The 15655-nt window shown below is 36.7% G+C and overlaps 1 protein-coding gene across 3 annotated transcripts in view; it reads right to left on the reverse strand.

Annotated features, from left to right (window-relative positions):
• The window catches only part of LOC131439096 (tyrosine-protein kinase Abl), a 97757-nt gene extending 85683 nt beyond the window's left edge, over positions 1-12074 (reverse strand). For 2 of the 3 annotated variants that reach the window (XM_058609710.1, XM_058609711.1), the window contains exon 1: positions 11038-12073. In XM_058609710.1, coding sequence (XP_058465693.1) covers positions 11038-11218 — 181 coding nt within the window. In that variant the 5' untranslated portion in view covers positions 11219-12073. Of the gene's footprint in view, positions 1-11037 lie in introns of all 3 variants that reach the window. The other variant, XM_058609709.1, reaches the window with a different exon arrangement.
• Between the last annotated feature and the right edge of the window lie 3581 nt (positions 12075-15655).

Genomic DNA, 15655 nt, shown 5'->3' on the forward strand with positions numbered 1-15655 from the left:
ATGACGAGACGAACCACGAGCGAAGTGCCCCTCAATCCTCCCAGGAGGGAAATGGAAACTCCTCTCCTCCTAGAAAAAGGGTGACAACGAGATTCAACTCAAAAAAAAATATTTAAAAAATCGACTCAATCGGCCACGTAAAGCTTGTACGCAAATAGGCCTGAATAAAAATATATTTCAAATAAAATAAAGGTCTCATGGTCCCATACGGAATTCCTGAATTTCATCCGGATCCGACTTCCGGTTCCGGAGTAATAGGGTAAAGTGTGTTCAATATTGTACATTGTCACTTGAACCGGCGAAAAAATAAACGTTCAATTTTTCTTTTAAAACTACACAAATCAATACTCATTATCAGTAGGCAACTAAACAAACCGATTCCGGCTATCCTGGTTTCCGGTATCCGGTTCCGGAAGCACCGAAAATAGTGGTCATATATACCAAAATGAATCTCACTCACATTTCTCAACGATTATTAGACCGATTTCCACAAACTTAGATTCCAATGAAAGGTCTCACGGTCCCATACGAAATTCCTAAATGTCATCCTGATCCGACTTCCAGTTCCGGAGTTACAGAGGACATGATTCCAATCCCCTTTTATATGTCAAAGGACAGGGGAAACAGATATTTTGATTACATACCATTAATCATGGGAGATTTGATTAGTATTTTTCATTTCTTCCACAGATCAGTGGCCAGTATACTAATAACTAATATTTTTTCTGCAGAGGAACTATAATCTAATTGCCCTTTAGAATTTTTACTATACATAGTTATTATTTGATTTGAATACAATAAATGCAAAATAAATGTAAAATGACATTAAACCGTATATTATAACCTAAATATTTGTCAATTTATTTGTTCTGATTCATGTTTCTCTCTCTGGCCCTTCCTTATTCAAATTCTTTCTTAAGCCCTAAACTCAAGTTGTAGATGGAAACGCATGGTATTTAGTTCTAAGGACATGTAATATATTATTTTAGAACTAAATACCATGCGTCTCCATCGGATGATGGATGACAATTTTATGGGGACACATGGTTTTCCGAATGATTTATTTTTTTAAAGTCTGATGTTATACCCGTCCACATTTTTTAAAAATCTGAAAAAATTACAGCATAATATACACTGAAGTCTTTTTTATGCGAATTTACGTACCGCATAAAAAAACCGCATAACTCTGAAACTTCACATAAAAAAGACCGCAGAAGGGAAACCACATAACTCTGAAAATTCGCATAAAAAAAACCGCATAACTCTGAACCTTCGCATAAAAAAACCGCATAACTCTGAAAATGCGCATAAAAAAAGTCGCGTAAAAAAACCGTACAATGAAAATCAGAAGAACCACCCTAACTCCACCAATATGGCAGTTACAGGGTTAAAATTCTGGGAAAATAATCTCCAATATAAACCCTTTCAAACAGCGTATATCAATTTTTATTGTTTGGGGGCGGTTTTTATATGCAAACCCGGCTACACCCTTTAAGAAAAAAGTATTTTTCGCTGGAACTGCTCCCACTTCTCACAGAGCCAAACGTGACTAAGAGAACAACAAATCTCAGAGCTGAGCTGAGTAATTCCTTTTCTTCTTGAATCTGTGCAGTAATTCATGTGCACGGAAAAGACACTAACACAACGACAAGAGATACTTGAAACTTTAAGTTGGATTTATATGAGATGTGTGTAAATGCATGAAATTTTGGTGCAGAAGGCAAAGTGCTCGAGTTCAAAGCGCCTTGTATTAGCTACGGTAATGCGTTATGAAAAGATTGTTTAACTTTAATTGACCAGCAACCGCAAGCAGCTTAGGATGAATTTTTGCATACTGTGCTGTGAACAAAATCGCTCGTTGTTTTATAGTCGGTGCCTAAAATCTAAAAAAAATGGAAGACAGATGGGGATGCAGTTAATTCCTTCAATTTGACCGGTTGTGCAGTGCACGAGGTGCACATAAGGACAAGACGCCACTGTACATAACGCCCTTTACTTTGAACCACCGACTCATGGCAAGCCCGATATCGCAGTATTGAGCAAATTAATTAGAAACATCTATAAATATCAGAATCCTTCGAGCTAGAACTGACTACGGATTCAATTTACCATTTCCCATTTTGTGAGTATCACATATTCAATAGTTGTTTAGATTACGATAATTGTGAGATGTTGTTATGTATCATTTGAATAAATGGAATCTACCCTCGGTATCTTAGAACTTAAGCACTGTACCTTCAAACTTATATTAGAGAAAAATAAATGGAATATGTCGATACAAAAGATGAGAAGGTTTTATCGCTGTTGTAATTAAAATCGCAGTTGCATAGGGGTTTTCGCTTACTTTCAAATAAAACAATAAAGTGTTCAAAATGTAGAATGGATTTTTCGGTATTTCTTTCCAGAGCATTAAAATAACTTTGGATTCACGAGCTCTAGTTCCGGACGAATGACGTTGATTCGAGAAAAGTTCAGTGTAGTGTACATTCTGTAATGTAACTTTGTCTTAGTCTTATAACGAATGGATTACAAAACATTTTTTAGTGATTAAGGTTTCAACTGAAAGTATTTCCAACAACTACGACTAAACTAGCGAACGAAAGAGAAAAAATCTCTCGACAATAAAACTGCTAGGATGTCTGAGAACGAAAAAATAATACACAATTAAATTCCTTATTGCTCTTCGCCGCATGAGTCACGTTCTATCAACAACAAATGCAATATCCAGGAAAAACCATTAGCATCGAAAACGTCAATAAGAATTCCGTGCGATTTCGAGCTGCGAGTCAATATTTTTACTCCACACTTTCTCCTAATTTCAGACATCCGCACGTATCGGAACGACACGAAAAACAACTGAATCGGTGTAGGAAAATTGTAAACCATACATACGAACAACGGAGGAAACTGTTCAACTAAAATGCGAACAACCGAAGCACGCGCACATCGATGTTCAACTACTTCCCGAACCAATATTGTTGCGCTTCTGTCAGGTAACAGTTCCATTGAACTGCAAAAAAAACTTATGACTCTTCCTGATTCCAATACCGTTTCCGCTTTTATTTGTTGCTATTGTATAATGGTCGATATCCTATTGGTACCTGAGTTCCCTGGCTGAGTTCAAATACCGATGAATAGATGTCGACATCAGCAAACGCGAAATTGTAATCCTCCTCAGGGACGACAAATCCTTGAGCGAACCAGGAGAGGGTTGAAAACGATATCCGCGCATAGTACTCCATCCGCATAGCTATCGTCTCGTGTCCCATGAAAGAAAAAGCAATGTCCATATCCTGTGGGATGGAACATCAACATGAATAGCAGCAACAACTACCCGATTCCGATTCTGCGCACTGCTTCGACCGGCAACCGTTGTGCTGTTTGCTTTGTACTCCACACAAGTCAACACACTTGAGAGTTTCGATTTTCGCGTATGAAGTGCGGAGAGGATTCGTAGTAACATTGGCTTTGTTTGCTTTCTTTGGCCCCGGGATCAGACTCGAAATATTTTTGTGTCTGTGAGCAGGAAGTGGAGCGGTCATGTCTCGACAAATGGAGAGCATGACTCAAAATTGGTGTTGCTTGGCCCAAGCAGTTCCTGCTAACAGCCACAGAATTATAAACGACGACTATGACTCTATATGCAAAAATTTCACCCCGTTCCAAATCGAACTAGGAGGTGCTGTCTGTTCCGGTGGCTTGTGTAGTACATGCTTCTACTTACAAAGTGGTGTCTAGTGGATCTTCACAGCTTCGTCATTGCCATAAGCAAGTAAATGATGCTAAAATCATTGCGCAGTAATGTTATTCAAATCACCGCCTTGTCTGGAAGATGCTGCTGCTGGTGGTGCTGTCTAAACCACTTACGAGAGAGTGTTGAAATGAATTCTCGACACCTCATAGTTATCGTTGCCGCGCTGTTCTAGGTTTGTATCGAACCATTACGCATTTGTTCGTCAACACGATGTGGGAGGTTATCAATTTGTTATAATCATCAGTTTATTCCTTTGTCCTCAAGTCTGTGCTAAATAATTTCAACTTGTACAAAACTGTTCATGCGAATATAAAAGTTTTTATTTGTTTTACACAGGATAATTGTTCATAGGCGATTTGTCTACATCGAAAAATCCATCGGTCCTTTTTAAGACCAACAAATCGATTCCAAATTATTGACTTAGCGAATACACTCTAATAAATAAGCAGTCCGATTGATCATGATTACGTAATTTCCAAGGCTTCCAAACTCCTAGGTTTCATCTTTCGAATTGCTAAAAGTTTTCATAACATACATTGCTTGAAAGCTCTTTAAAGACTGTCCCAGAAAGTATGGACGCAACCAAAAACCGCTGCCATTCATTGCGACATGGAATCAGAATCTGTCAATTTTTATGGCTGCGTCCTGTTGTTTACACTCTTCTCTAACCACTTATGCAGTTGTTTATTCGTTTTCATTAGATTGTTACGAAATGCGTGGACTTTCAGCAGAACAACGTCGAAAAATTGTGTACAAATAGTGCACAGAACCTGGACTGTCACTGAGAAAGATAGCAAAATGGAAGGAGTAAGTGAAAAAGCCGTGCGAAATGCAATCAGGAAGTTCGGTGAGGATAACACCTTTGAGGATAAATCGGAAACGGGTCGAAAAAATGGTCCTGCTAACCCTCAGTTGTATAAACGTATACTGAAGGCGTTCGAGCAAAAGAAGGAGGTTTCAGTTCGGGATGTGGCCAAAAAAGTGGGCACTTCGAAGTCAAATGTTCTTCGTGCTAAAGAACGTTTGAATCTTCGAACCCATAAGAAGCAGAAACAACCAAAACGTAGTCCGAAACAAGAAGCATCGATCAGGCCGAGGGTTCGAAAGCTGTACGATACGATTCTTGCTGGAAATTTGATTTGCATAATCATGGACGACGAAACCTACGTGATTACAAATCCTTGCCGAGACCACAATATTATACGGTGCGAGAAGGGCAAGTGTTGAACCAGTCCGAGACATCGATTGAAGTCGAAAAATTTGGTAAGAAAGCTATGGTATGGCAAGCAATTTGTAGCTGCAATAAGATTTCGAAACCCTTCATCACTACTGCTTCAATGAACAGCGAAATATACATCAAGGAATGTTTACAATTGTCCCGGGTTGACGGTTCAATGTATAGGACGCTGGTCTTACAAGCCAGCTGTCGTATGTTCGAGCCCCGATCTGGAAGGATTCTTAGTGTCAGTAGGATCCATAGTACTAGCCATGCAATGATTCTGTACGCTAAGAATCGGCTGCGAAGTCTGTTGAAACAGAAAGGCCAGATTCCACGGAAGGAATGCTTGGAAATAGATGGCACACATTAGCAGCACTTGTTATCCTTCGCCATCAACAACATAAATGGTTATTCTCCCTTTACAACTATTATTTGCTTTATTTAATAAAATTTTTTATTCAGGCCTATTCGCGTAGAAGTTTTACGTGCTAGAATGAGTAATTTTTTTTGTTAGGTAAACTTTTTTTTGTTACTAGATCTCGTTGTCACTTTTTTTTCTTGGGGGAGAGAAGCTTCCATTTCCATTCAGCTAGCATTGAGGGACACTTTGTTCGCGGCTCGTCTTATCATCCATTGGTTCATCATCGGTGTTATTGTTGTCAAACGTACTGTTGTGGGTGACTCTCGTTTTCTTTTCCCTTTTCATTGCTATACTCAGTCTCGGCAACATTGTTATTTCCACAGTTTGGGCCTTGTGGTACATTCATGACAGATACTAGGTGGTTCGATGATGAAAGTTTTTATGAAACAATCCTTGTGTATTTGTGATTCATAGTTATCTTTTACGTCTAGATGCATCTTTTACGTCTAGAAGGCCAACTTTCAGGCTTGTTCGCTACACTGTGTTGTCTTTGTATTTGTCGTCTCGACCGTAAGCGATTTTCAACTGTGTCGGATGAAGTGTGAACACAAACTGGCCACCACTATTGTTACAATTAATCATTTTTATTATTTCGTTTTCTGTTAAAAATTTGATTGTAAAAAGTCGTACGTAACCATATTCGAAAGTGAAAAAAAATGGCGTGCTAGTATTATTCCAATTCACATCAATCCGGTTGTGTTTAACCGTAACCTTTTTACTTTATCGCATTTAGGCCAAATATTATTCCCCAACTTAACACTATATAATCTGAAGAGATGCATTAAAAACGCAAGATTCTTGCTAGCACAGTGTCCACAATTGTTACATGAACTGTATGATAATGAGTCTTTTGTAAAATATCCTGCAATATCACCAAAGTTTGTTGGTTTTATCTTCGATTAAAGAGAACTGTTTGAAGTCTCTTCATAGTGCATACCAGGTTTACCGGTATGAAGTGAGTGTTATGTTACAAATGTGTCGATAATGAACATTTGGTGTGAACGAGCCTTAAGTTTTGTTTGTTTGTTTGGTATTACAAACATATTTAATATACATCAAACAACATCATATTTTTCCATCGTTTCAAAAATATCAAATTTTGTACAAGAAAGTGATGGTTTGCGAAAAGCATTATTTTTTTCATTTGAAGAAAAGTGCTGCATGCTTTTAATAGAGCTGATCGTGCTTTATCAAAAGCAACATGCAACAAATGGTTCAAACGATAATGATTTTGATGTGAGAAATGAAGAACATGGAAGACCGTGAAGATGATAGTTCTAGTAAAAAGCAAATGAAAGCAATGTTAAATGTTGCTATTTCTGATCGTTTGAAAGCTATGGGAAAATCAAAAAGTGTGGAATATGAGTGCCACATGAATTGAATGGAAGACAGATGGGAAACCGAAAAAAACATTAGCGAATTTTTTTATTCATAGACACGACAGAAAATTAGTTTTGCATTGAATTTTTGCGGGCGATGAAAAGTGCTTTAATTTTAAAAATTTCAAAAGAAATAAACCATGGGTTAATCCGGGACAACCATCAACATCGACCGTAAAACCAAATCAATTCGACAAGAAGGCAATACTCTATGTTTACTTGGAAAGGAGCCATTAAAACCTGATCAAACTGTTAATACTAATCACTACAGACAACAAATGATCAATTTGAACCATGAATTGATCGAAAAACTACCAAAATGGGCTAGAAGACACGGCTAAAAAAATTTGTTACACTACAGTGCATCTGGAATCTGCTGCTCCACCCGTTGTATTCACCAGACAAGGCCCATTCCGACTACCATTTTTGAAAACAAGTCGATGGACCACACATTGACTGAGCAGCACTTCGAACTTCCTACGAACAAGTTGCAAATGTGTTGGGTGTGTGATTTGTCTCGTTTGCTGCAAAAGATCCTTGAATTGCCAGAAAGGTGGTCCAGATGTGTAGAAAGCAATGGACAGTACTTTGAATGTTTTCTTTATTTTCCCATTTAAAATAACGCTCACTTCATACCGGTGTGTCTGGTAAATAAACTCAATCCGGCGTATGGATTGTGTGTTTTTGTCAGGTGACTAATTTGTCAATGACACATATGAACACTGTGCCAACAAACGGTATATTCGAAATGATCGTTGGAATGATAAAAGAATCTAATTTGATTGTCCGGTGTATTAGTTTGTGCTAAAACATCCAAAGTAGCAGGGATCACTGTCAGTTAATTTGACTTCGATATTTCACAGGAATGTTTGCAAGGTGATTTTCAACACTGATTCGAAGCAATCGGGATTAATGAAAAACTTTGAGGAATATAAAAACTACAACCCCATAGGCTATTGTTTGATGTGGAATTAGCCAACAGTTCAATCGGTTGACATAATACTTCGTGGTTCTGGTATACAACAAATGATGGACGGAAGGGGCCAAGTCTGGGGAGTATGGCGCGTGCGACAAAAGTTTCCATCTGAACTCAGAAATGATGTTGTTGACCGCTTTCGCTTTGGAGCATCCTAGTCGATGCTAGAGCTTTGCTTGGCACAATTTCATCATTTGTCGTCGGTAGTGACAAGGATTTACAGTTTTCTCTGTTTGAAAAGCTCGTAACAACCTCTTTTATCCCACCGAATAGTTTTCTTCTATATCGATTTTGATTGGTTCTTTTCGGCAAGCATTAACTGAGAGAAACGAAAGATATGAAATGAAAAGACGGATAGGTATTCTAGATTGAATCAGTTATAAATTTAGAACGGAAAAGTTAGCCTAGGCAGGCTCATATAGGCATGATCAGAAGAAAGAAATGAATTCTATTTTACCTTCTACTTGAGGGGGTCAAACACCGGTGTCAGTAGCATAGTGTGGTGAAGAACTACACTTGTTACACGACCATACTTGGGGACTCGAATTTAGTGTTCGACCCCCTCAAGTAGAAGGTAAAATAGAATTCATTTCTTTCTTCTGATCATGCCTATATGAGCCTGCCTAGGCTAACTTTTCCGTTCTAAATTTATAACTGATTCAATCTAGAATACCTATCCGTCTTTTCATTTCATATCTTTCGTCTCTCTCAGTTAATGCTTGCCGAAAAGAACCAATCAAAATCGATATAGTAGACATTATGCGGCAATTAAAACCAAATAACGAATAGTTTTCTTTTCGAAGCGATTGGGTTTTGCAGTTGATGTGGATGGTTAGCCAGGGTCGCCCCATTTTTTTCTGGATTCTCAAAATAGATGTATTTCTAAAATTTTGTCACGATCCGGAGCAGAAAACCCTTTGTTTTATGTCACAACATATTTTGCTGTCTGTCATTCAGTTCACGTGAAACCCATTTTCCCACCTTCTGAATTCCATTGATGAGTAGAGTTAAACAAACGTTTAACCATTTAAATCAACGTTGACAAGTAGCGGCCGACGAAGTAATGTTCCCAGTAAGATTCGAACAAAATATCGATCAGATTCATAGTAGCACTTTTTTGCAAAACGAGGTAACGATTCAACAATTCTCGCAAAAGCCCTTTACTTGGACAGAATTTAGACATGTTCACTTTGCTAAATGTGTATGACACTAACTTGCAATTGACAAAACTGCATCTCTTTCGAAAAAAAAACCTGCATTATTAACTGACACAACTGATAGTATGTTTTCCCGTTTTTTTTTAATCCGGAGAGCTGGATTAAAAAGTAAGCAAGTAGTTATTTTTTTAAGAACCATGATGCATCTGTTCACATTCATGATACGATTTACAGCTCAGTAAATTGGTTTATGTTGTACAGTTAAACTTGAAAACAATCTAATATAAAAATCAAACTTTGAAGTTTTTCTATTCACGTCGAACACTTTTCTTTTAATTTCTTATTCTTCAAAAACCAATACTATAAAATCTACCTTCGCACAGTGTTTTCATTACAATCAGTTCAATGTTTCAAAAATTGATCTCTAGGGTAATTTCAATGCAGTTTCAAACTTACATTGTATCTATATAATTAGCACTTTTCAAAACAGGAGCATCAGAATAGACATCAGAACGAATAGACGGATGTGACAACGCTCTCCAACAGATTGTACAATAAATTGGGACACTAAAATTCCGTAACCAACAAAGCGTTGGATGATACATGTTAGTATGTGATGTTACTTTCACAGTTCCTCACGTGTCATGTACAGTCGACACACTTTCAACTGGTCCGTTTTTCATTTCCAGCTCGGCAAAGATGTTAAACAGAAGGTTTATTTTTAGCCACTATGTCAGTATTTAAATGAAAAGGAAGTGAGTTTCCCCGTATAGCACTTTCGGTTTTTAGAACTTTCTACTTTTCGTTTATTTGATTTTTTTAGACTGCTATATTTAGTAGTGACTATAGCTATACATGGACGACTGAAAGCCAAAGCTAGATTATATTAGGATTCGAAAATCTTCTTTTGCTATAATCTAACGGCAAAATTAAGAGTGTAAAATTTCAAAGTTCATCATGGCGAATCAATTACCAGCAGTTATTTTACTATCCAATTTTTACAGTTTGAATTAAATTCTTATAACATGCGATAAGGGGATAAAATCGTTTTCAAAATGCATTAGAAAAAACAAAACAATTGCAAACATTGCATTGCAAAAACCAGTTATGTTTTCACGGTTTTTATTTTGTAGGCTTTCATTTTCGGATCGCTCGCAGTGTAATATTGTGAAAACAGATGTTTGCAAATAGTGTTGTCATTCCATTTGCCTCACACATTTGAATAGAATTAATTTCTCCGCTTACAACCTATATAAGTTCGGGGTGAGCGGGTGTAGAAATTCCCCTATAAATCGAATCCTTGCCTTTGCTGTGTTTGTATATTCCATAATTATAAAGATCTCTATCAATCAGGGATAAGGGCTAGTAAAACATAAAACAGAAGAAAAATATTGCATTCTGCTGAAATAAACGAGGGAAATACAGTGATTCCTTTATATTGTTTTCACTCCCCTTCTGAAAACCGTTCAGACAGCACTGCAAACAGCTTTTGTAATCGATAATGACAATGTTCTAGACAGCGCTAGGAACGCTTCCAGCCCAGTACGCATTCTTCTGTTGTGTTAGTTCTGTCACCGCGTTCACCGTTGGTTTACTTCCACTTGGGATACTGTTCCTACCAAGTGTATTTTAACTCTAGATAAATTTTGCTAAGTGTCAAGATATCATGGTGTTTTTCATGAGAATTCAATGCATTTTTCATTGAATCGGCACATAACTAAATAAATCAAAATAAAAAGTATTATTCAAACCAACTTTGACATTTTCAAAATTATGACAAAATTTCTATTTATTAGCTCGGTCTCACCATGTCAGTCCCTACTCAGTTTGAATGAACATTGCGAACTGCTACACATCTAACTTAGCGCAAGTTTTGCTTTGCTTGTTTGACATAATCTTGCTGAAACAAGAATAATCGTGTTCGAATCGAGTGAGATATTTTGTCATAAAACAAAATCAGTAGAAAATTTATTTATATACCGCTAGATCTTCGGTTGAATTTTGTTCTCATCACTTAATGTTAAATATGTGGTATTACTCAAAATATAAATGTATTATTCTGAAATTCAATAATAATAACTGGAAGTGAAGGCAACTTTTTTTAAGCGATTATCAAAAATACCACACTTACCACTATGCTCCGTAAAGATGTTCGATCCAAGAATGCGCGAATCTTTCGGCACCCGGGGCTTGTTCCGACTGGACCGAATCGAACTGCCGGCACCCAACGTAGAAGCAGAGCCTATTGGGGCACCCCCAGAGCCACCGCCGCCACCGACAGAAGGGCGCTCCTTGACTTGCTGGGCTCCCATGATTCGGTCGTCTGTGGCGCACAAGTAAACTTGAACTAGACGGTTCTCTCAGCACCGGAAGTGAGCCGCCAGCATTCCAAACTCTCCCTTCAGTAAAAAAAAATAATATTTTCTCCTATCTGGATGCCACTATTTACTGGTACAAAACCATTAACAAACTATCAATCTTTTATGATATACTTCAGTAGCACAATTTTCACTTCTTCCAATTAATCAACTTCTATACTCACAACTACCCATCGGATAAAACACACATACATATAACCACGATTTTAAATTCTTTTTCCAATACCACAGCTTCCGAACAGTACAGAAAGCAATTTATTCTTTTGCCTCTAGCCGTAAGTCTCCCATGTCTGGAGCCAAACCCCTTCTCTAGGGTATTATATCCGGATGACCACACGGAATCCACAGCTCATATCGGGATGAACTGCATTTTGAGGTCCATGTCACTTGCACTGAAAATTTCCATTCATATCTTCTTACTGCTCCTTCATAACCCGGTTAGTATCGTTGTTATAACGGGAAATGCCAGGCACAGCCCAGCTCCGAAAAATCACTTCCTTTTTCCATGAATGTGTAAGCTTTTTTGTTGTCGGAAACTCGAATTTTCCACTGCACCCCAATTTCAAAATACTTTTTTTCACAATCAACTTACTTTTTATCAATAACACGTAGTAGTATTTCACCCATAGAACACTTTTTCCGTCTATTGGATAGCAAAAGTAAGAAAAAGAAATATGGTCGCGGATTTCTGTAATCGCGAAGCAAAAGCGACTGGAATTTGGAGATGGACGTCCTCTCGATTGGCTATCGCTTTGCAGACTCGGGTGGATGAAAAACCTTTTGCTTCTTCTTTGAGTTTTAGTCACAAGTCGAGTGAGCAAAGTTTATGGAACAGTATGGTTGGGTAAATGTTTTCGCTAGCTTTCTTCGCTGAAAGTTCAGTTCCCTATACAATTCGAATTCAAGTAACAGCGATGCCAGCTTTCTGTTGGTACTATTATTTCTGCATTAAATTTTCAAAACGACTAAAGCAACATTTCGGTTAAACCGAGAAAAGCGTTGTTAAAAAATAATAACTCAACTTTAAACATTATTTCTCAATTAATAATTTAAAAGGGCGTATTAGCAAGTAACAGTTTCTCTTTAATCACTCTCTCTTTCGATTATTGTGATGTGATTAAAAAGATTTTCTTTGATATCACTATTCTGTTTGAAAGTCGAAAATTTCGTGTATCATTTCATGCAAAGAGTTGAGTGATAAACGTGGAAAACCAAGCGGTTTAAAAAGTAAACAAAGAGAAACTGTCACTTGCTTATACGCCCTTTTGAAAATTTAATCGAGATTTGAGAATTAGTAGTTGAAACAATTTATTCTCATCACTAAATCTTTCAATTTGTATGCGCACAACGTATCATAGTGACTTATTCACAATTCTTAGTCATAGAGATAACTTTTAGACAAAAACGACACGTCGACGTCGTTTAGAAATTTGTTCGTGTGCATTGAGCGGCCCTTACACTATCATCAAAAGTATCATTACTAGAAAGAAATGTCATTTTTAATGAACGTGTAAGTGCCGCTCAATGTACACGACCAAGTTTACAATGTCATTGCTTTGGTAATCATAAAAAATGACAAACAAAGAGAATCTCTCATTGTTACATACGTCGTTTTGAACATTTTATACAGATTTATTAATCTCATGTAAGGGCCGCTTTGAACAGTGTGAGGTCGTTTTTTCTGGTCGACTTAACACATAAGTCGTTTCGCGAAAGTCGAAGTGTTCATTCATCGTTTTGTTAATTGTACTTGTGTGAAAGCCAGTTTTGCTCGTAACCATTAGTGATAGCTAGTTTTCCATATCAAGTAGCAAACTCAACAGTCGATTCGATTCTCAGTGTGTTTATAGAACTTTTGCTTTCGTTCGATGAAGCAAACATAACAGTTTCTACGATTGGAGAAAAAATAGTTTCATTCCAAATTAGCGTTTTTTAACAAGCCTAATAGCAAATCGAACCCATTCAATATCTTCAACTTCACAGCAAGTCTTATTTTCAGATTTTACCGCTTGGTTATTTCCTCGATAAGTTTACTGCAGTGCTGACACTTTTTGGAAATATGTTTCTCTCATTTTATTTGAAGTTTCTAAACGCACTAAAAATCAAATTTGCTCCATTTGTGCTTCAAAAGCATAGCACATAAATGTAAAGTGTGTCGTCATAAAACTAAGGTAAATGCCATCACAGATTAAGTGTAGATCGGTTTATATAAAATGTTTTGCATATAAGATGAAAGTATGTAACTTTATAACATAGATTATATTACAATATTACAACATGTCATTATTGTGGTCGCCAAATTGATGCATATATGTTTTCTTAATAATCTTTATGTTCCCTGACAATTGTTTAAAATGTTTTGTACAAAATGGTGGCACGAATCTTCGTGGAACAGATTGAAACAGGTTTTGAATCACATATTTTAGAGTTTATGGACAATAAGTATGTTCAAATGAATTGTTGGTAATTTAAAGATACCAGTGACAGTTCTTTATTTACTGAACTGTCACTGGCTATTGCATTCTTTTGTGAATTTCATCGAATGAAAAATTTCATTTTTTTAGTGTGCAGTAAAAATGTTCTTGTTTTCAGATATTAAAATTGTGGATCGTCAATAACATCATTCAGTTCATGCCCGATGGCAAGCGAAAAGATTGTTTCTGAGTCAACGAAAAAGGACAGTTATTCTACTTTAAATGTAAAAAAAATAGTTTCCCTAAAATAAATCATATTTATCATGTTATTCAAATCTTTATACCTAATTGATGACATTTCAGTGGCAATTTCTGGCGCGCGTGATATTAAAATGTATTGATCATGCGTATTAAATGTAAAATCTGTTTTTATGAAAGTATTTTTATCAATTTATATGCATTTGTCTGACATTTACATTTTCAGGATTAGGTTTAGTGTAAAATATTTGAAACAAATTGACTGTTTGGTTGATTAAATTCAATAGTAATATCTGTAGGTTTTAATAATTAATAATAATTTTAATAATAACAATTTGTATTTGTTCCCGTAAAAAAATAAACCATTGATTTTACAGCATAAACAATTGATCGCATGGGTTGCAATACATTTTATTGTATCTTGACAAGATTTTTTCATTTTTAACGATTCAATATATTGTGTCTTCGATTCACAATTGAATTTATTGTACACGTGAAGTTTCAAACAATATGCAAACTGTACATTTAATTGTTTTCTAAGAAAACATGTATAAGAAAATTATATGCTTTGAATTGTTACGATACTTAACAACCTATACATTCTATTGTGAAATACATGTTCACAATTAATTGAATAGTGCATAACAATACACAAAAAATATTTTTCAACGGTCAAAGAAAAATTGGGGAAGGTTTTGTAACAACAAATCGTATTGTTTTTTTAACTATATTTTTATTCGAGTTGATACCACCGTTACCCGGTCGGCCTCTTGGTTACCTGGGCAGCCATGGCCACCAGACGGCTACCAAAATTGAGTCAGTGACGGCTGTCAAATCCAATTTTGCAAAAACATAGTCGCCTGTTTCTACGGCAGCCGAGCGCTTTCATCTTTTCACCTTCACTGCAAATGGTGGATACGGTTGTATCGTTTGAGTTGTATGTCTGGCAGCGGTGAGGCTGTCGGTAACCAGAATGTCTGCCAGCCATATTTTTTCCGCTGGATGCGTTTAGTCAGCCATCTGGCAGCCATGCGGGTACCGCTGAAGAAGTGAGGGGTTATTCAATGGATATTTACAAACAGTTTATTGTTGATTGTACTTCTATGGAGTGAGTTAATTTTTGATAGAACGTTAAAATAAAATGGCGGAGTCCTTATTATAAAAAGAGTCGATTATAATATGATTATTATTATTATATGATGAAGAGTCGATTAAAATGTGATTTGTATTTGGTGTAACCCTTGCTGACTGTTGAAACTGGCAGCTCTTTCGCGGAGTTCTGGTGTTTGACAGCAGTCAATTGTCATTCGAATCCTCGTCACTCAATTCGCATGCGCCAGTAGACCGAAACGTAGAAAGAAGAGAACGAAACGTATGAAAATAGTGAGAACCAGCGATGTCAGATCTACGGAAATCTCCGTAGATCTACGGATTCGAACATTTTCTACGGATCTACGGATCCGTAGACAAAATCTACGGAAATTGGAATTTATCTACGGAAATCTACGGAAATTACAATTTATCAACGGAGAACTACGAAAACTAGTTTTGTCTGGCGGGCAAAAAAAAAGCTTTTCACCGTGAGAGCTTCCGAGAAAAATGCCATCTACGGAAATGACACTACTACTATCTGGCATCGCTGGTGAGAACGTTTATTGAGTGCTACCTCAAACAATTAGGTTGGCGTAAGTACGTGAGG

Source organism: Malaya genurostris, chromosome 3 (assembly GCF_030247185.1).
Source record: "Malaya genurostris strain Urasoe2022 chromosome 3, Malgen_1.1, whole genome shotgun sequence".
NCBI classification, from domain to species: Eukaryota; Metazoa; Arthropoda; class Insecta; order Diptera; family Culicidae; genus Malaya; species Malaya genurostris.